Consider the following 20,664-nt stretch of genomic DNA (forward strand, 5'->3'; position numbering starts at 1 on the left):
ATTTTAGCAATTACAAATTGTGCTGCTGTGAACATAGGTGCACATATATCACTGTGATATGATGTTTTTAGATCTTCTGGGAAAATACCCAGAAGTGGGATAGCTGGGTCCTACTGGTCATTTTAAATCCACAGATCCATCTGTGACAGGTGGCCACTAAACAAATGAGCAGTTTCTGTGCTCTGCTTATCTATAGGTAGCTCTGGCTTGAGAGGCCATATGGCTACCTACTTAGGACCCTTTCTGGAAATCCAAGAGCTATTCTTATTTCCAATAAAAACTCTCCTCACCTCAAAATAAAAAAAATAAATAAAAATAAAAAAATATTCCAGCTTGAATGGTTGGACTTAGTTGCCAAGAAAAATGCCCCAGGAAACTTGTCTTTGGAAAATTGAGAGATATAAAGCAGACTTGAATCCAATCCAAGTTCTACAGCCAAGCTCACTGAGAACCTAGCCTAGAACAGTTATACCCCAGTGGCCCACAGGAAAGAAAATAAGAAATAAGGTTTGATAGTAGAAATCACTGAGTTTTGGGATAGTTGTTTATGCAACACTGTGGTGTGCACGGATGACATATACATGCAGTGTTAAGGTTTTTATCTAAAAGTCCCTCCAAAGCCTCACACAATGATAGGCAGGGCTGCCTGAAGGTGACTGGATCATGGGTGTGCTAGACTCATTGGTGGATTCGTCTGCTGATGAGTTTATAGCTAAATGTGCTATTACAAAGTAGGGTCTGGTTGGAAGAGGTGGGTCACTGCCACTCCCTTCTGCATGCTGTCCTGTGTTGGAATAAAAGTACTATGACTGAGACATGAACCAAAGTAAATCTCTCCTCGCGTAAACTGCAGGTGTTAGATATTTTCCCAGAAACAAGTAAAGTGACTAAGACACATACATGCAGCCAATATGGGAACCTAAAGATACGTTAAAGTTCAAGCACCTCAACCTGTGATATAAGACCTCTTATGTTCTGGTCAGTCTCTTTTCTACTCGTTACCTAGTCTCCTCCTAGGTTCAATCCCTATTAATCTTAAGTGAACAGCTTTCTTTACATCCCATATGTACCTCTGTTCCGTTCTATGTTTCCTCTTGTCTCTCACTATTTTACTCCACAGGCTCCTTTAAGATTTGCTCAAGTTCCACTACTCAGCTCACTGAATAGTAATGCTCACTTCTTAGCAACACAAACCCAGATAGCACAGCATAAGCAAGTGAGCTCTGAGATCAGACTGCCCGCGTTTGGATCCTGTTTCCACCACTTACCAGCAGTGTGACTTGAGCAAGTTACAGAACTTCTTTGAACCTCATCGTCCTCCCTACCTATCTCACAGTTTGTTTTGTTCTGGCAGTGCTGAGGATCAAACCAAGGGCCTTGTGTAAGCTTGGCAAGCATTCCACCACGGAGCTACACCCTAACACCTACCTCACGGTTTTCACCACGGGAATGATGAGGATAAATGGAAGTAATACAAAATGTTTAGCACAGAGTGTGGCACACAGCATAAGGTCAACAGCATTCTATCCTCTTTTACAGATTCCTCCAGGGTACAGCATGTGGCTAGACCCAGAATACAGAGTTGGTCAATACTGACCATGTGAATGAAAACATTAGTTTAAATTCAGTTTAATTGTTTATGTGCCGGGTATGAACAAATGATCCTTTGGGTCAGATACATAAATGCTACATTTACTGGTAATGATACCTGTTTCTCTATGAGTCTAATGGTATCCTCTGAAGTCTTGTCCTTTGACTTCTTCAGCTTATTCATTGCATCAGAACGAACCCTCCGTAAAGAGTCTTTGGCCTTGTTGGTATTCTGTTTGGCCAATTTCACCAGCGTCTCCCTGTGCTCCCTGGTTACTCTAATAAAAGACAGGAAAAAAAAAAATCAACAGAATCATTCCATACATTAACCTCCATTTAAGAACTTAAACCTACTCTGTCTACTAGCTTGGCAAGCTCTAACTTGCCTCTATCAGCTGAGGATCTTCATGTTCCTGACACATTTATGCCCACAGACATACTCAGAATCAAATACCATTCTTGGAGAGTTAGATGAGGAGACCTGGTAAGAGCAGGGATTTAGAGCATGAGCCAGGACTCCAGGCAGATGTGGGACCAAATCCTTATGTCACTTATAAGATGCATTCAGGATCTCTTCTCTTCAGAGGTCCCTTTTGCCTAATGGGGATATACAAGGGCTGGGGTGAAGACTAAATGAGATGATGCATGTGAATTGTTTAGTACTAACCTTGGCATGCAAGCTGTAACTCTACTTCTCTCGCTCTAAAGAAAGCAATGTAAGTGAGTGATGATGCTATTGAAATAGTATTATCTTTAAATCTGCAAATCAGTCAAAATAAGTAAGTAGCAGCTCTTCGTGATCTTCCTAATCCATCAGCTCAGGTCCCAGTATGACTATCATGAACAGTATCTAGCATGTTGCATGAAACAGAAATAAACATCTCTGTAACAAGCCATGGAGACCTGGGGATTGCTTGTTACTGCAGAACAGCCCACCCCATCCTAACACACCTCACTAGAATCTGAACAGTTAAATCTATATCAGGTGGGGTAAGGGAGGACTTCCAGGAGGAGGAACAGGCACATATAAAGAAATGAAGTTGCAAAGAGACCACGATTCATTCAAGGAACTGGCTGGAGCAAAGAAAGGAATGAAAAGAGAAGAAGCTGGGCAGCCATATTATGGAGGGTCACATAAGATCATGAACTCCATTTTATAGAAGAGGAAAATGAGGTCCAAAGAAGGTGGATATCTTTTTCATAGTCAAGCCCAGGTTGGCCTGTCTCAAAAGCCAATGGTATTAGTACAACAAAATTCCTTTGCCCCGAAATGGTCATCATCGGCACATGCTTCCTGACTCTCGCATCAACATGGCTCTTGCCAAGTAAGTTCTGGGCACATGCACAGTGTGGCATAGTGATGAATAGCTTCTCAACACTTAATGACTTTTTTCTCTGATGAGAAAAAAAATTTAGAATTTTGATAAAAAGCTCAAAGACAAAGTAGACAGCTGTGATATAAATAAATCCTGGATTCTGCTTCTTGGAGGTATTCTCAAAACAAAAATGATCTTGATGACTGCCATTATTAAAGCCATCTATGCCAGGTGAGTACTTTTAAGTATAATATCTCATAAATTTTCATACCAATGCTTCAAATTAGGTTCTAGTATTCCCTTTTCCAATGAGGAAATTAAGGCTCATAGATGAGTATCTTGCCTAGGGGCTTGAGTGACAGAACTGGGATTCAAGTCCAAATCTTTCTGGCCGATATCCTTTCCACTACTCCATGCTGCTTACCCTTATAATCTACTCCAAATAAATCATGTACTTATGCTTCCAGGCAGAAAAACTTCTCAAACTCAGTAATACGAATCCTGGGACAAAAAGGACAAAACCACCATGTCAGGACTTTAGGGATTTGGATCAGATCTTGTTACTTTTATGGTTTTTAATTCATTGAACAAAAATCATACTGACATGTTTAGGTCTCTTTTTTGTTCTGCCAAAGCATATGTCAGTATAAGGAGGAACAGGAAAATTAAAACTTGATCCACTGACTCAAAAACTTAATCCTGCTGAAACACTAGGAGAGGCAGAAAATAAATGAATCTAAGACTGTAAAAAACCTCTTAAACTTCTCTAAAAAAGACCTCAATGAAGTGTTTCAATCTTCTATTTCATATATAATCTGAAATAGAGATCCCGCTGTTTAGAAAAATTCCTAATAAAAATTACCTAATCTACTTTACACTACCTTGTTATATTTATATTTTAAACAGAAGAAAAAAGTACGTTTTTAAAAGTATAAATTGGGATTCAAAAGATCTTAAAAGGCTGTATTAAAGAAACCAAAGTAATTACACGTAATTTAGCCTTAATAAAATATATTTGTATTTATTAATGCAAATGTGATATTATCATGTTATTAATATCAGTTTCTAAACGTAATCGTGTACAATTATTACTGACATTGTCAAAAATATTTCTATTTCAGGATGCAAATACAGAATCAGTTTCCAAATAGAAACTATAAGAAAATGGAGAGTGAATTACAGAGAGGAGGGGAAAAGGAGGGGGAAAACCAACGGATCCTGGACACAGGAAAGGCTGGGAGGAAGAAGGACAAAGTGTGCTGACTCAGGGGCTGAGTCAGGAGGTGTCTAACGTGCTATGCCAGGTGCTTCAGGTGATGCCAAGACACTGGTTTTGAAGTCAGTCAGACTGGTTTAATTCCCTATCACTCAGAAGGTGACTATCCTTGGACAAGATATTTAATCTTTCCAAGCCTCCATTTCCTTATATCTAAAATGAAGATTTAAAAGATACCTTACAGGGTGATTAGGAGAAGCAGATCCAACAGGTACAAAGTACCAATCAAGACAGTAGCATATAGTAACTTTGAATAAATGATAGCACGTTTGGATTTTTTAAATCATTTAATTACTTCCTTCTGATACAATAAGGGGACATCTGTTTTTAAAAAGAAACATATTAGATTATGAAAATATTTTAATTATTTTTCCAAACTGTGATTAATTCACCTGATCACCTGCACCCCACATTCATGGAGTTCTATGAGTGTACACCTAAGATTGTGTCACAGGTTTCTGAACCCAGAGGGCTGGTTCTGAGGACCCACTCTAACTTGGTGCTCTAACTTAGCTTATTCAGCACTGGCTGAGGTGCTTATGCTCTGTACCTCATCCTAGACCAAGCTAACTTGCTCCAGAGAGGGGACCAGCGTGGTCCAACTTTTCCAGACTCAGTCAAATAATGGAAACCAAATTTGTACACCACTATTTATAAAGGTTATGACCGCTGCTAGGACAAAGAAATGGAACTTTTATGGGGTAAGCATGCAGAAAGCGCAACCCGCCTGCTTTGAGATCTGGAAAATGCCTAGAGATCATACTGACTTGCTAACTGCAGAAGACAGGAAAGGGCATTTTGTGGGGAAGCATGGTAGGAAATGTAATAGTGGGGAGAATATGAGGCCAGAAAGGGTCAAGTTTGCTCTGCAAGACTGGAGTTTAAAAGTTCTTACACAACAGAATCCTGACTTCAAAAAAAACCAAGGCAGAGGCCCCATTTATAAAACAGGTAAAAAGAGACCATGCTCCAGTTGATGAGGGGAAGGGTCCTTGGGGAAGGTGGTGCTCTGTTCTAGGCCACAAAACGCACCTCCACACCGACTGTAGGCCTGCCCCTTATACCCTTAGTGATCTTAAGTATGTTATTTCAACTCTGTGAGCTGGGTTTTCTCATCTAGAAACAAACTAAAAACAAATAAAACAGAATCTCTGTTTCAGAGTAATAGCAAGACTCAGATAAAATGATACATGGAAAGTAGCAAGCACCAAGCCTGGGAGAGAATAAGCACTCAGAAAAATGTAAACTCTTTTGTTGTTGCTTTTGTTTAGGTGTTGGCAAACCCTGAGGCATTTTCAAATAATGAAAAGTCTACACATGAAAGTTCTTACCAACAGAGAAATGATAGGACAAAAGCCTATCCTTCAGCTAGATGACTTTTTGAGATCTGAACAATTCATACACATTTTAAAATCAAATGTTCAGCATACAGCTACGAAATTCTTTCTTTCTGGTATTCATTCACTTATTCATTCATTCACTTAGCTCATAGCTTTCTTCACCACGTATTTACTGGGCACCTTTAAGGTAGAGACAGGGGACATAAAACTGAACACACATGAGTTTACAGTCTTACAGGGCAGGCAGTCACTAAAGAAACACACGTACAACTCATCACTAAGTTGCAATTATGATAAGCACTTAAAGATAATACAGAGTGGTAGGAAAATAGTTAGTGCAGGAAAGGAATCTGAGCAACCTTTCCCTGAACTCCAGGAACTAAAGGTGAATGTATTTAAGCTACATAATATCTAAGTTAAGATGAGGAAGAGCAGAAAGGATAGTGGTGGAAGATCATTCTTACCAGAAGGAATGGCATGTGGAAAGGCACAGTTTTCCCAGGTAAAGACACTGCCCTTGAGGGACTGAAAAAAAAAGGCAGCGTGGCTACAGTACAGAAAGCAGAAGGTAAAGACTGTCTCAACTAAGACAGCTGGAGAGGCTGGCAAGGGAAGGATTACAATAGGCCTTTCAATGTCATATTAAATCTGAGGTATACATGTATGAAATGATGTATTATTTAGCCTTCAAAAGTAATGAGATTCAGGGGCTGGGGATTTAGCTCAGCGGCAAAAGCACCTGCCTGGCAAGCGCAAGGTCGTGAGTTCGGTTCCCGGTACCGGAGAAAAACAAAAAACAAACAAAAAAAAAGTAATGAGATTCATACATGGGTGAATCTTGAAGACATTAAACTAAGTGAAGTAAGTCACATCCGAAAGGACAAACACTGTATGATTCCACTTACATGAGGTTCCTAGAGTTGTCAAATGCATAGAGGCAGCAGAGATAACAGGGCTGGGGTGGGGAGTGGGGGCTATTCAATGGGTAAGTACACTTTCAGTTGTGCAGGATCAAGAACACACTGGAGACTGGTGGTACAACTCTGGGAATGCACTTAATGCTACTGAAATGTACACATGGAAATGACTAAAGTGGTACTTTATTTTTAAGAGTAGGAAAATTTACTGGAGAAAAGGAATGGGGAATAGGAATAGCTCCTGAGAAACAGGAAGGCTCCCAAATGGGTTGCACTAAAGTAGTAATTTTTTTTGTCTTTTTTTTTTTTTTTGAGACAGGATCTTAGTATGTAGTTCAGGCTGGCCCTCAGCTCCTCAGCTCACTTTGTAGCCCAGGCTGGTCTTGAACTCCCAACGATCCTCCTGCCTCAGCCTCCTCAGTGCTGGGATTACCTGGCATAAAACCACAGGTAGTCATTTTTTGCGGGGGGGGGGGGGGATGTGTAGCAGGAATCAAACTCAGGACCTTGTACTTGCTAGGCAGGCACTGTGCCGCTGATATATCCCTACAAAGTGGTAATTTTTTAACATGTATTTTATTACAATTTTTTAAAAGTTAAAAAAAGATTCCTAATAGATTCTTCTTCCTAGGAACTCCACAGGAGTTTCAGGGACCAGACTTCTATTTTCTGTAGACAGCAATGTGCAAACCAATCTGAGTATAAGATGAGACTGTGCAGAAGCTCTTGGGCAAGTAGATGGGAACCTAGGGACTCATCCTGGATGCAGCAGCTCTTTGGCTTAGTGATAAAGACACAAGCCTTTTCCGCTGGGGTCATCAAGCCTCCCAGCATAAGGCAGGAGTTTTGGCTGAGCTGGCAGGGTCACACTTTGTTTGTACAAGCTCTACCACGCAGATCTTCCAGTAACATCCTGGATGGGGGCCTTCCTGCAAAATTCCTTGAGCATGTTCCAGTGAACAATAAGCAGAGGGCATGCCCCACCGGTAACTAACACAAAAGAGAATCCCACTAACTGAAACGACACTTCCCATTGTTTAACAAGAATGGGACACATGCACAAAGCTACACAGCACCAGAAGAAGCCACACTCATACAGGGCAATTATGGCAAACACCACTTACAACGCAACACTCAACATCACTTAAAGGATGCTTTAAACACAGAAAGGATATGTGTTAAATGCCAAGAAGATATAAGTTGGAATCCTATCTCTTCCACTTGTTAGCTTCAGAACATCAAATATGCAATTTAACTTCAAACTCACTTTGTGTATAAAATGGGAATATGGGTATTACTCAGAGGGCAGACACAAAGATTAAATGAAACGACAGGCATGGCACAGTGCCAGTATGTATGCATTGCAGGAGCTCAACACAGGGTGAGTGTTCTATTATTCTTACTACAGAATCTTCAAGACTTGGAGACAACAGGACGCGAGTGGTATGGGAGAAAGCACTCAAAAAGGATCTGATTACTTGGAGCTTGGGGATGGGGTGAATGTGAGCAGAAAACAGCAGAATGGGAACAGAGAACAGCAACAAGCTATGGGGCTATGGGCCATGAGTTCTGCTCCAGTGGCTGGGGAAGCAGGCCGAAGACAAAGGAAGGTGCACTCCAGGGACACTGTATTGAAGCACATTTCTGATAGTTCCACTGACAGAAACCTTACACCTCCTCACTATGCTGATGGAAAGCTCCCTCAAACAGGAGCATCGCCTGCCATCAGGAGCAGACACAGGCCCAGCTGCACTTTTCACTGTGGGGAGCTGCCCAATACCTTGTGGCCACCGGCCCTGAAGGAAATGTTTTTGTTTGCATAGCCCAGCAGATTTCCGATGCTTCTAGGTACACCACCCCCACCCCTACCGCCAGCCTGTCTTAAATACATTAATGTCTCATAAAGACATCAGACCAAAGGAAATTATACATTTGGGAAGGACTTCTACTTAATTTTAGTTCTCTCTGGAGACACAACTGGCCACCTGCTTTTCTGGAACTGAAGCTTGGCTAAACCATCCTGAAATACTGACCAGCATAACAGAAAGAGAAAACGAACTAAGGTCAAGGTCCTAACTCCACACTCTCAGCTGAGTGGCCTTGATTAAGTCATTTGTCTTTTTCCCTGTGACACGGAAGGATGAGAATCCAAGCTCTGGAATAAGCAGACATAACTCTTGCCTTAGCTCTAATTATACAAGAATAAGCACAGGTTCCTTGGTTAAGGCAAACCTGACTTCCAGTCCTATCTCTGCCAGCTGCAAGCTGAGTAACTGTGGACACCAGCTTCTCCTCACGGATTTGCACAAAGGCTATCTGGTGAAGTGCCTGAGAGAAGCCACAGTTCAAGGCCCAGATTACTATTTTTAAGTTATGTGGCCCTGGGCAAATAAATTGATCTTAGTCTCTCTATCTGCCAAGTATGTATAATTTATTTAATGAAGTTGTTATGCGACTTAAACAAATTAATAAATGTGTTGGCATATGGTGATGTGTTCAATAAACATCATCTGTTTTTATTTCCTCAACTGTCACATGTGAGGTTAGGGATGTGTTGTTGTGAAAAATGTTACCTTTCTCCCACAGCACTATAAGCAAATGAGAGATGATTGTTAAAGAACTTTATATACTCAACGTAAGTAATAGCATGAATGGTGGGTTGGGGATGTAGTTCAGTGGAAGGATGCTTGCCTAACATCTAGGAGGTGTACACGTGCACATGTACACACACATACACACATGATGCTTCGTACTACAGATTGTGCAACAGTTCATGGAAAAAGACTACCTATTGTTTCACTTATTAACTGTGACACTGGAAACAAAGACCCTTCCTATGACTAGTGTTTTCATTGTAAAACAGAGATAGTAACATGTTGATCTCAAAGGATTGTTATGACAATATTAGCTATTACACAAATAGCATCTAGAACAACATTGAGCTCATATTCATTTGTTCCACAAACACTAATTGCATTATTGCATACTTACTATGTGCTAGGCCTGTTCTGGGGGCTAGGGATACATCACGGACAAACTCTTCCTCTCTCCTTGCAAAGCATTCACACTCTAGTGAAGGAGAGACAGAGACATAAGCAAATACATAGGTAAAATGCCACATAAGTGCTATGAAGAAAACGAAGCAAGATAAGGAGATAAGGAGTGATCTTATTACTATTATACTAAAGGCCCATTTATATTTGCCTCATCTTCTGACCCTGGTGTCATCTGCTTCCTTTCAAGAATAATAGTTGCAGAACCTATGCTCTCAGCTGATACACTCTCTGTGCATTAGCTCAATGAGTCATCACAATACTCCTATGATATTAGTGCTGTTATTACTTGCATTTTATAGACTAGGAAGCAGAAGTTAAAATAGATAAGTAACTTGCCTAAAAACACAAAACAAATTCTTGTTAGACCTGGTGCACAGTGTGGCCTGACTCTTGAATTCCCAACCTTCTCCTTCCTTCTCCCTGTTGGTGTAAGACAACTTGGGCGGCTATTCTTACTAGTGGTAGTAATAAAAACAGCACCGCTTTTACTTTAAGACCTGCTCAGAGACAGAATTCACTGCTACCTTCCAGCTCCCCTATATATCCTAGAGTGTGGGGAGAAACAGGAATGCAATGAAATAGTGGTCTGACCTACAGCAGTCAATTGCTAGGTACTGTAAATAAGTACATGATTCAAAGGATGAAGAACACAGGAGAGACACAGAGAGGAAGAGCTCATCCTTTGTGTGCAGCTTTTGCATAAATATTGGTGGCAACTTTCTCCTCAGTCCCCACTCAGCTCTTGATGCCAGTTTGTGTTTCTTCTTATGCTTCCATCAGCACAGCTGTGCTGGGAAGGAGTCTTCATGGCACACACCTGGGAGCTATAATAGCAAAACACCTCCAAAAAGCCACAGGCTAGGCAGGAACAATGCTGAGAACAAAGCAGCATCCTGAAACATGGCTGCTCTGGACCAGGAGAGTAGAAAGAGACTGTGTTGATCAGGTGCTGAAGAGTGAATGGCCCCACAGAGTCACGACAGAGAGCAAGTGGTGAAGTCAAAGGCAGAAAAGCAACTGGGACTGCTCAAAAGCAGGCTGTGGCTGCCTCAGCCCATGTCAGGTCACTAGGCAGTCTTCTCTGTAGTTTTTTTGTTTGTTTTGTTTTGCTTTCAGTATTTCCTGAAGTATGCAAACTATACAAACTAGTTCTGTAACAAGATCTGTAAGGTAATGTAGCAGCTAGTACTAGGGGGCCAGATCTAAAAGGAAGTGGGTTCCATGTCATCTGTCCAAGGAAGAAAGAGCTAATATGTCAAAAACATGGGCTTGGAAAGAAGACAGGTTCGTGTGTGAATAACGGTTCCTCCATTTACTAATTTGTAACATTAGCCAAGTTACTTAAACTTCCTGATTCCCAGGTTCCTCATATGTATTGTACCCATCTCAAAATGGTATTTCTAGACAGCCTGACAAAGACAGACAGAGATCAACATAAAAAGATGTATACAAGGTATTAAGTAAAAAACAAAACAAAATGGAAAAGGAAAAGAAAAAGAAACAAGAAAGCCAGGCATGATGGTGCACACCTACAACCCAGTAGCCTGGGAAGCTGAGGCAGAAGAATTCCAAGTTCAAGCCCAACCTGGTGAACTTAGCAAAATCTTGTCTCAAAAAATAAAAATGGGCTGAGGATGTAGCTCTGTGTGAAAGTCCTGGGTTGAATCCCCAGTAACAAAAAACAAACAACAACAACAACAAAAAAAAAAAAAAAAAAAAAAAGAGGAGAAGGAAAAGGAAGAAATAGAAAAACGGGCAATATAATTCCTGCAGGTACTCAGGTCAAAAACCTTAGTCATCCTTGAGTCCTGTCTTCCTAAATCCACAACCAATCCACTAGCTTTTCCTTTAAAACTCATCCAGAACCAACCACTCTTGGCAATGCACCACGATTACACTAATTCAAGCCACTATCATCTCATTTGGGTTACTCTATGTGTTGATTTAGGGCTTACTGTGCAAGGGAGAACAATATATAAGACACATTTTATATGGTTATTTGTAATAGTCACCCAAAGAACAATATACAAGAGAGTGCAGGAATCTGTCCACACACTATGACCAAGGAATCCAGCTGAGGGCCTGGATCCCACAGAAATGTCCTGCACGAGTCCAGCTGAAGACCTAGAGCTCACAACAATGCCTCCCACGAATCCAACTGAAAGCCCAGAGCCCATAACACGCAGGCCTGTTTCACGGATCTGTGTTGGGAAGGCCCAAAGATCAGAGGTGGAATCCAGAAGTCTGTGCCAGAGGGATGAAGGATCTTGGCTAGCAGGCTGAGGGATCACACTGGAGCCAGGAAGCGATGCTCAGAACAACCAGAGTTCCCCTGAAAGGTACCACAGCCATCCTCAGCAACAGTGAGGTCCCGAGCTCCTCAGACGATCAAGACGGCGGTGTTCCCATCAGGGAAGCCAACGCAGCAAGCTTCTCCTGGAGATCGGCAGTGCACCATCTTCCCCTCCAGAGCCAGGAAGCAATGCTCAGAGTGAGGACCAGAGCTTCCCCAAAGTGAACTGAAGCTATTCTCAATGCCACCAAGGCTCCGAGCTCCTCAAACGATGGAAACACCAAGTTCATCAGGAAAGCTAGCATAACAAGCTCCTCCAACAGAATCAACACCTCCTTATAGCTTCCACCAGCTCCATCAGCCCTTCTCTGCTTCAACAGCCTTCTTCAGTTCCCAAAAGCCTTTTTTCTTCTTCTCCAGTTCTGCCTCTTATACGGCTGGCAACGATCCCCAGGTAGGCCTCCCACATCCAGCACCACACTTACTCAGTTTAGCTGGAGGTTATAAGTTGACCGCCAATTATCAATCCACTACACTATATCTGCTCCTAATTTGTCCCCTGCTTTCACCGTTGCCTTCCCACACTCATTCTCAAAATAGGAACCAGAATGATTCTTTCAAAAGAAGTCATATTACTAAGTCATATTACTCTCCTGCTCAAAACTCTCCAATCATTCCCCGTTTTATTGCAAGTAGAAACCAAAACCATGGTCTAGCAGTGGTGGCAAGCCTATGGTATGCACGACACAACCGGCTGTTTGTTATCACCGAAAGCTCTAAAATGTTCACCATCTCCATAGAGACCTAAGATTTGGTCCCCCCATTCCATTCCTGCTTCATGTCCTACTTCTCTGTCTTAAACTTACTCTGCTACAACCATACAAGTCCTCTTGGTATTACTTGAACATCCCAGGCAGACTCCTACCTCAAGGGCTTTGCATTTTCTACTTCTGCCTAGTGCTAGATACAAGCATACTTTACTCCCCGCAACCCTTCAGTTAGTTCTCTGCTCAAATATCACTTTTCTCTGCAAACTTCTGTGAATTTTCTCCCTAATATTAAATAGCCACACCCACAGAATTCTTCATTTCCTTTTACTGTTTTTAGGACTCCTCCACCCTCATGTGTCTGCCTGTCTTTATCACATACACACACAGTATGACTACCTCCCCAGCTTTGCCTGGCTTGTTTAGTACTCTATCCTCAGGCTAAAACTATGTCTGGCTCATAGAAGGGACTCACTAAATATCTGTTTGATAAATTTATGAATTTCCTAGAAATTTTTTATTTCAGTATAAAAACTATTTTTATAAAACACACAAATGATTGTAGGGACTCAGAGGAGGAGGACTGGGAAATGAGCTGCCAAGGGGCTGGGAAACTTCCTGAGATAACTGAATTGCTATACTGTATATCATGCTGAGGTGGTAGTTACAGAGAACATATACACCTGTTCAAAATTCACCATCATGTACATGTACGAAAGGTTCATTTTATTACATGTTAAGTTATACCTTAAAGGGTTAGATTTTTAAAAAGTATCCTGTATTTCAGACTGCCTCTCTAACCAAAAAGTAGCATATAAATTCACTGTCAGATCATACATACTGATTTGAGTGTCAGTAATTATGTTCCATATAGTTTGTATTATTATACAATTGTGATGGTTAATTTTGACAGACCATATGAATTGAGAAATTCCCAGGAAATTAGTAAAGCACACTTCCGGATGAGTCTGTAAGGTTTCCAGAGACCACTGATTGACTTGTAGGACAACAAACTGATGGGGGAGACCCACCCTGAATGTGGGCAGCACCATCCAGTGTACACACATCGTGTGTGTGTGTGTGTTTTGAACCAAGGGGAAGAAAGGAACCAAAGAGTGAGAATATGACGGTGTGCTTTCTTCCACCATGCCCTTCAACCGTGATATTTTTCCCTTGCCACGGCTCTAAAACCAATGGAGCCAGCTGTTCATGACTGAAACCTCTGAAACCATGATCAAGATACATCTTCTCTAAGTTGATCTGCTCAGATATTTTGTCATAATGACTGTTATAGTTTGTATCTAGATGTCCCCTCAAAGCCTCATGCAGTCATAGGTGGGGCTTTTTGGAGGTGGCTGGATCTAAGGTATGTAATACTGGGATTGAGGATGTGATGCTAGGATTAAAGGTGTGAGTGTTACCTCCCAAGGGATAGGTAGCCTGAATAAAATATAAAGGACAGAAAGAATATCATGGCTGGCCACTTGAACCTTATTTGCTTGCTGTCTTCTGCCTGCCCTGCTTTGCCATGGACTGTTTCTCTGCCCTGGAGCCAGTCAACTCTGAACTGAAACTTTGCCAAATCTGAGCCAAATAAACCTTTCCTCCTTTAACTTTGGGAATTGGGTATTTTGTCTCAGCAACAAGAAAACTAACGAAGTCAGTGACAAAAAACTAATACAATAATTAAATTTTAAAATATCACTGTTGCCCTTTACTACAAAAACAAGTCAACCGGGCTCCCGGAGGGTGGGCCCCCAGCGCACGGGGAGCCTTGGGCGGGGTGTGCTGGTCTTTGGACCGGCCACTCACTCCCGGCCTCGTCGTTTCCCGGAAGGAGGGCTTCCGGCGCACAGGGAGCCATGGGTGGGGAGCACCAGTCTTCTGGCTGGCTAGCTTCCTGCCTGGTGGCTCCCGGAGGTGGGCCCCCAGCACATGGGGAGCCATGCGGCGGGGAGCACTGTTGCGCGGGCCCTTAGGCCAGCCGCCGCCGCTCAGTTGAGAGCTATCATGACACAGAGAAACAGTGACACAATTGGCCCACCATGCACCGACTGCAGTTGCCCACCCACGGATGTGTGTGAATCATTGAAACTTTGAACAACCCCTGGGAATACATGCCATACAACGGGCCACTCTTGCTCCTGCCATTGGGAACCAGAAAGGTCCAGAGCCAGCGGAGGAGCAGCTGCTGAACAAGGACTCAGAGAACATGAGAATGCAGACTAAGCCCACGGAGTCAGAGATCCAGTGGACTCAGGTCACGAGAGCCGCTCGGAAGGTGTAAACCAGGAGGACCTTGCACAATACCTGCAGAGACTCATTGGAAGCCATTCTTCCCCTGACAGTTCAGACTGTGGTGGAGCTCCAGAGAAGTCTGCAGCAGGATTCCTGCTGCCTGTGCTGACAGTTGGGGAGAAGACACTAACTGGTTGTGGGGTCCCAAAGCAATGGGAAGCTGGAGAGAAAAAGCTACAAAGAATGGCTTTCACCCCAGATAGCTCACTTGAGATGTTAGTAAGAATTTCCTCCTCAGTATTCTATAGCCATGATGAGGAGGAGGCCAAGGAGAGAAAACAAAGAGACTGAGAAAAAGCAGCTGCTTTTGCTGCACCACTAAGAGAAACAGATCCCAGGTCTGATTCCTGGGGCCCCAAGAAGAACTCGACAACTGCATTCATCTGCTACCACTGTTAAAAGCCAGGCCACCTCAAGAGGAACTGCCCTAAGAGGCCCCATGGGCCATGCCCTGGATGCAAAGGAGACCACTGGAGATCGGTCTGCCCTCTGAGGTGGAGGCCCCAGAGCTCAGACCCATGCTACCAGTTAGTCCAACAGGAATGAGAGAGCTTGGGACATGGCCTGCCTTCTCCCTCTGCCAGACCGTCATCTCCATCAAGGAGCCCTGGGTAATCATGACTATGGAGGAACAAGAAAACAGCCTGTTGCTAGACACAGGTGCAAGTCTCTCGGTCCTTTTTTTCAATCCTGGCCTTCCTTCCAGCCATCATACCTCAGTGAAAGGAGTCACTGGTGAGGAGGTAATATGCTATTTTTGACAACCCTTAGGCTGTAACTACTTATTAGATCCTTCTTGCATATCTCCGTCTTCCTGAGAAACCACTTTGAAGATACCACCATGTATTACAGCAGCCACTGATATTTTCCTACTAATCTATCCATAACTGTGTAAAGTTTGTAATGTTCCTATCCTATTTCATAAATGGATGTATGTTTATTATTATGTGTTTCCTACAACAACCACTGAGAATAGTTAATGATATTTCAATAGGTCACTCATGTATAGCTCTATTTCTTTTCTTTAGAAGCCACTTTGAAGATACCAAAGTATAGTACAACAACTCTTGATAATCTCCTACCTCTTTTGTCTGTAACTCACTATTATTTGTCTATTTGTTTTCCTGAGAAACTATTTTGTAGATAACAATATGTAAAACAATAACCATTGATAATTTCCTACCATTTTGTCTGTAATTTGCTAAGTCCCCCCTATTATTATGTTATCCTTCTTTTACTCTTTTTTTTTTTTCCTCCGGTACTGGGAACCGAACTCACGACCTTGCACTTGCCAGGCAGGTGCTTTTTGCCGCTGAGCTAAATCCCCAGCCCCCTTCTTTTACTCTTTAAAAAAAAAAAAAAAAAAAAAAAAAAAAACAAGTCAACCAAATGTAAAAACAGAAAGTACTCTTGAAAGTTCACAGATATAAGAATATAGACGTTGAAGCCAAACAGATCCAAGTTTGACCTTCAACTCTATCTTTACTATTTAAATGAACTTTACTATTTAATTGATCCTCAATTCTATCTTTACTATTTAAATGAACTTAAAAGTGATTTAACCTTTGTTAGGCTTACAGTGTTCACCTATAAAAAAATAGCAAATAGCAGAATGAAATGAGTTAAATACAGCAGTTAGTTTGGTCACAGTAAACAGTCACTTTATGTAGTATTGCCACAGAGGCAATACTAGAGGTAATACTAGAGGAGGCATTCAAATACCACAAGGGTTTCCTAAAAGAGCAATGTCAAGTTTGGGTCCGGAGGCCAAGGGAGGGGTCACTTGGGTATGCTACAGATGGCCGTCTGGCTTTGAAATATCCATGTCTCTAAGTAGCTCACAACTAAACAACTCTGTTGCAAACAAGCATCAGGCAATCAAGCAGCAACAGTGACACCAAGGACCCTCAATATACATTCATTTCTTTCCCAATTATAGCTACCCTCCAACAGTCCCACTCTCAGCAGAACAGGCAGTGAAGCTTTACAAGATCATTAAACATGGTTACTAAACAAACAACAAAGTAAACTGGCTCCTCACCCCACAGAATTCAGTGAATCTGGAGAATAATTGTAAACTGTTCAGTTCAGCATCTCCAGATGCTATATCTCCAGTACAGGTGGTTAATAAATGGTACCCAAAATATGATCACATAAATAGAAGAGTATTCTAAAATTCCAAAGAACGTTTGCCAGAGAAGAACACCAAACTATGTATACTGTCACTGGAGAAGATAATAATTCAAAGTCTCTGAGGCACAAGGGTATCTGAAACGAGAGCCATGATTAAAAAACTTAACAGCCACACACCTGATCCTCACGGGCTGCAAAAAGAGGAGCTGATAAGGACCACTCAGGTTACAAGCCTGACCTGTTACTGATTTAGGATTTCTATTCCACCTACTTCCCAAAAAGATCAGAGGCAGATTATCTGAAGAGTAACATACTCAATAGACTAATTTAAATAAGAATATAAGAATCAGAGGAATATAATGATGGTGAGACAGTAGCTGAAATCTGCTGCAACTAAAAATGAAACTTAGTTCTGGGCAACCAGAGTTAAGGCAAAAAGCAAACTTGCAACTATCATTAGGCAGAGGAAGAATGATGATTAATCAGGAAAGGCAAATTTACCCAGAACTAAACATGAAATTTTATAATCAGAAACTGGCCAAGCACGGTGGCACATGCCTATAATCTCAGTTACAAAAGAGGCTGAGGTAAAAAGACAGTGGGTCTGAAGCCAGCCTGGGCAACTAAGTGAAGACTGTCTCAAAAATATTTTTAAAGCTCTGGGAATGCAGCTCAGCACTCTTCCCTATTCATTCCACAGAATCCTCTCCCCCACCGCAACCACTACCACTACAAAAGAAAGCTTATCAGAAACTGACATAAGCAGCATAGGAATTTATGCTTCTTATTTTAATTCCAAAAGTCCTAACATAAGCTTTGTTGCGTTATTTTCTTCTTCACAGCTTTACCACTTACCAGCTATGTGACCCAGAGTCAGTGGTTCATCTTTCTGAATGCTAATTTCCTCATTCCTAAAAGGGAATGATGTTCTCACCCTCTGGGAAAGAGAAGTAAGGAAACAGCAACATTTGCTAGTATTAATTGGGTGTTTACTAAGCATCAAAAGCTCTGTGTATACTATCACACTGTTCTATAAATTTTTGTTTTTCAGATGAGCTCTCTGAGATTCAGAAAGGCAAAGATAGTTGTCACTGTCACACAGCTCATGGCAGAAGAGTGAAACTGAATATCGTGCTTATGTGACACCAACGCATAAATTTAATTATTTAATTAATAAATTATTTAATTATGCATAAAAAAATTTTCTGCATTCCCTGTGTATACCAAGCAACTAAAAGTTCCTGGTACAGAGTAGGTGTTCAACTTATTAGCTCCTTTTCTTGTTCCTTCCCTTTCTCCTACATTATATATGAATAGAAAATTAAGTTTACTGAAATAATATTAGCATCTTACATTTATGTGGTTTCTTTCATACTATTTAATCTATTCTTTATACTGTATTAATCTCACCAAATCTCTGCCTATCATTATGTACAATTCCACCTACTTTACAAATAAGGAACTAGAAGGCAGCAAACTAGTAGAGTGATGGTACCCAGAATCATATGGAAGTCAATGCCAAAATCTAATAAAAACCTTGGACCTCTTTACTTCTAAATCAGCCTTTATCCTCTCACATGACACAGCCTCATAATATAGAACAGATCATTCATTTTTTATCTGGAAAGCTACCAAACACATAATTCAGTAAGGGGCCTCATGACCCTACCACCTTGTCAAAGGAATGAAATTATACGAAAAATGAGGTTTGCTGCAGCAGACGGTTTTGGTCCATCAACTTTCTCTTAGATTACACTCACTAACCAAGATAAAATATTGTAAAAAAAAAATAATAATAATAATGCCCACATCTTTGGAAATTCAAGTTAAACTCATTGATCCTTCAAACTTGCACACAAAGCACCAAAGGCAACTGTTAACTCTTGTGGGGCTGCAGAGGTGCCTGTTATACCACCGATCCTTGAAAGAAAATGCATCGTACAACCGGGCTGCTCTAAGAAGAATCCAACTGAGCAAAGAACATTTAGCTGCACAAATTTATAGCATCACAGAATACTGGAATTTCAGAAGGGATCTGAGAACAGCACTTTCATGTAGTGTTCCCAAAACTCGGAGAAGCAAAGTAGTTTTTCCAAGTTTTTTCTTGTCTGTTCTACAGAGAAGAACGCAAGAACTAGAAAATAAACCCAGTGACAAATTTGTAGACTTTGGTTCTGATGTCCATGAGTACACCTACCACTTCCCAGAATTATTCATCTATACAGAAAGTAATAGAACAACTCTGGATTCGAATCCTGACTGCTACTTAATCACCATGTGATCTTGGGCAACCCTTAATTTCTCTGAACTTCAGTTTTTTGGTCTATCAACTGTGAGTCACAGTAACTTCCACAAGTAAGCAGTAAGCTGGCAGTAACCAAACGAAGGAAGTGGCACACAGCCTAAGCTCCACAAAGGCACATATCAGGTCTGTAACTCCCCAGCAGAGCCTGATAGCACATATTCTCCAAAGACTCACTGAGCAAATCAATAAACTTAAGAAGCAAATAATTACTAGACTTGCGCTCAGGTCTATATAAATTTTAAACACCCAGGTTTGTTCCAATGTACATGATTTCAAAGCATGGTGTTAATTCAGCCTTACAGAGTACTAAGGACACGAGCAAACATTAAGACAGGAAAAAGTTCAGCTCAGAAAGTTTGTGGTCTCTCAGTGTTGGGATTAATTCTTCTTGCTATAATGAGGCTTTGGAATCCACTAAACCTGGGTTCCAGCTTCAGTATAAGCTGTATGGGATCAGAGACACTACTTTACCTCTCAGAACCTAGATTCCTATAATTGGAAAGATTCTTCTCCCTGTGTCTACTCTGTCTTCTACATTCCATATGTTAATAGTAGCCGAGAAAAGTTCACCATCCAATTAATCCTTTGCTCCAATCCAATAGCTTCCTATTACAATGAGAACAAAGCCCAAACTCCTTACCATGGACTATTAAGCTGACACCATCAGCTCTCCTGACCAATCCAAACCTGTCTCTACAACTAAGTTCCAGACACACTGGCTTATTTAAATATGCCAAAATTTTTCCTCTTTTAATTTAAAAATGAATGCACATTTTCAGTCATTTAAAATTTTAAATGCTATTTACTTATATGACAAATCATGTTCTGTTCCCATGCCTAAAATTCTTCAACTAGCAAAGAATACTCTTCAAGAAATAGGGGTTAGGGATTACAAATGTCAAGGTGTTTTTCTGATTTGGGGCCTTTGTGCTTCTGTTCACTCTGCCTGGAATGTTCTTCCTCTGGGCTGCTGATGCTCTTCCAAGATGATTTAGGTCTCCACAGAAATGTTACCTCCTTAAAGAGTCCTTCAAAGCTAAACTGCCTTTGTCAAAATCACCCTCATCAAATCACTCTCTATTGTATGCCACTATTGTCTTTCATCATACCATTTCGTTACCTACTTATTTATTCTAACTTCTCAACCAGAATGTAAGCTACATGAGGACAAGGCATTTCTCAAGCTTACTGCTACATACCCAGCATCCAGCACATAACAGACATACAATAAATATTTCTCAATCAGTAAACTTGATTTCAAAAGATGTTTGTTAGGATAAAAGACACAGGTAAGACATACTACTGGCCTGATACTATAGTGAGGCATTGGTTTCCTTCCAAAGACCATCACCCCATTTCATGAAATATGTGAA

General features: G+C 41.2%; 1 protein-coding gene across 1 annotated transcript in view; it reads right to left on the reverse strand.

The window, feature by feature from the left end:
• Mrrf (mitochondrial ribosome recycling factor) overlaps window positions 1-20,664 on the reverse strand; it is a 50,380-nt gene that overhangs the window by 10,046 nt on the left and 19,670 nt on the right. Inside the window, exon 6 of the mRNA XM_005382537.1 lies at window positions 1,709-1,868. Within this exon, the coding sequence (XP_005382594.1) occupies window positions 1,709-1,868 (160 nt within the window). The remainder of the gene's footprint in view (window positions 1-1,708; window positions 1,869-20,664) is intronic.

This window comes from Chinchilla lanigera, unplaced genomic scaffold (genome assembly GCF_000276665.1).
Source record: "Chinchilla lanigera isolate Chin_1 unplaced genomic scaffold, ChiLan1.0 scaffold00018, whole genome shotgun sequence".
Lineage (NCBI taxonomy): Eukaryota > Metazoa > Chordata > Mammalia > Rodentia > Chinchillidae > Chinchilla > Chinchilla lanigera.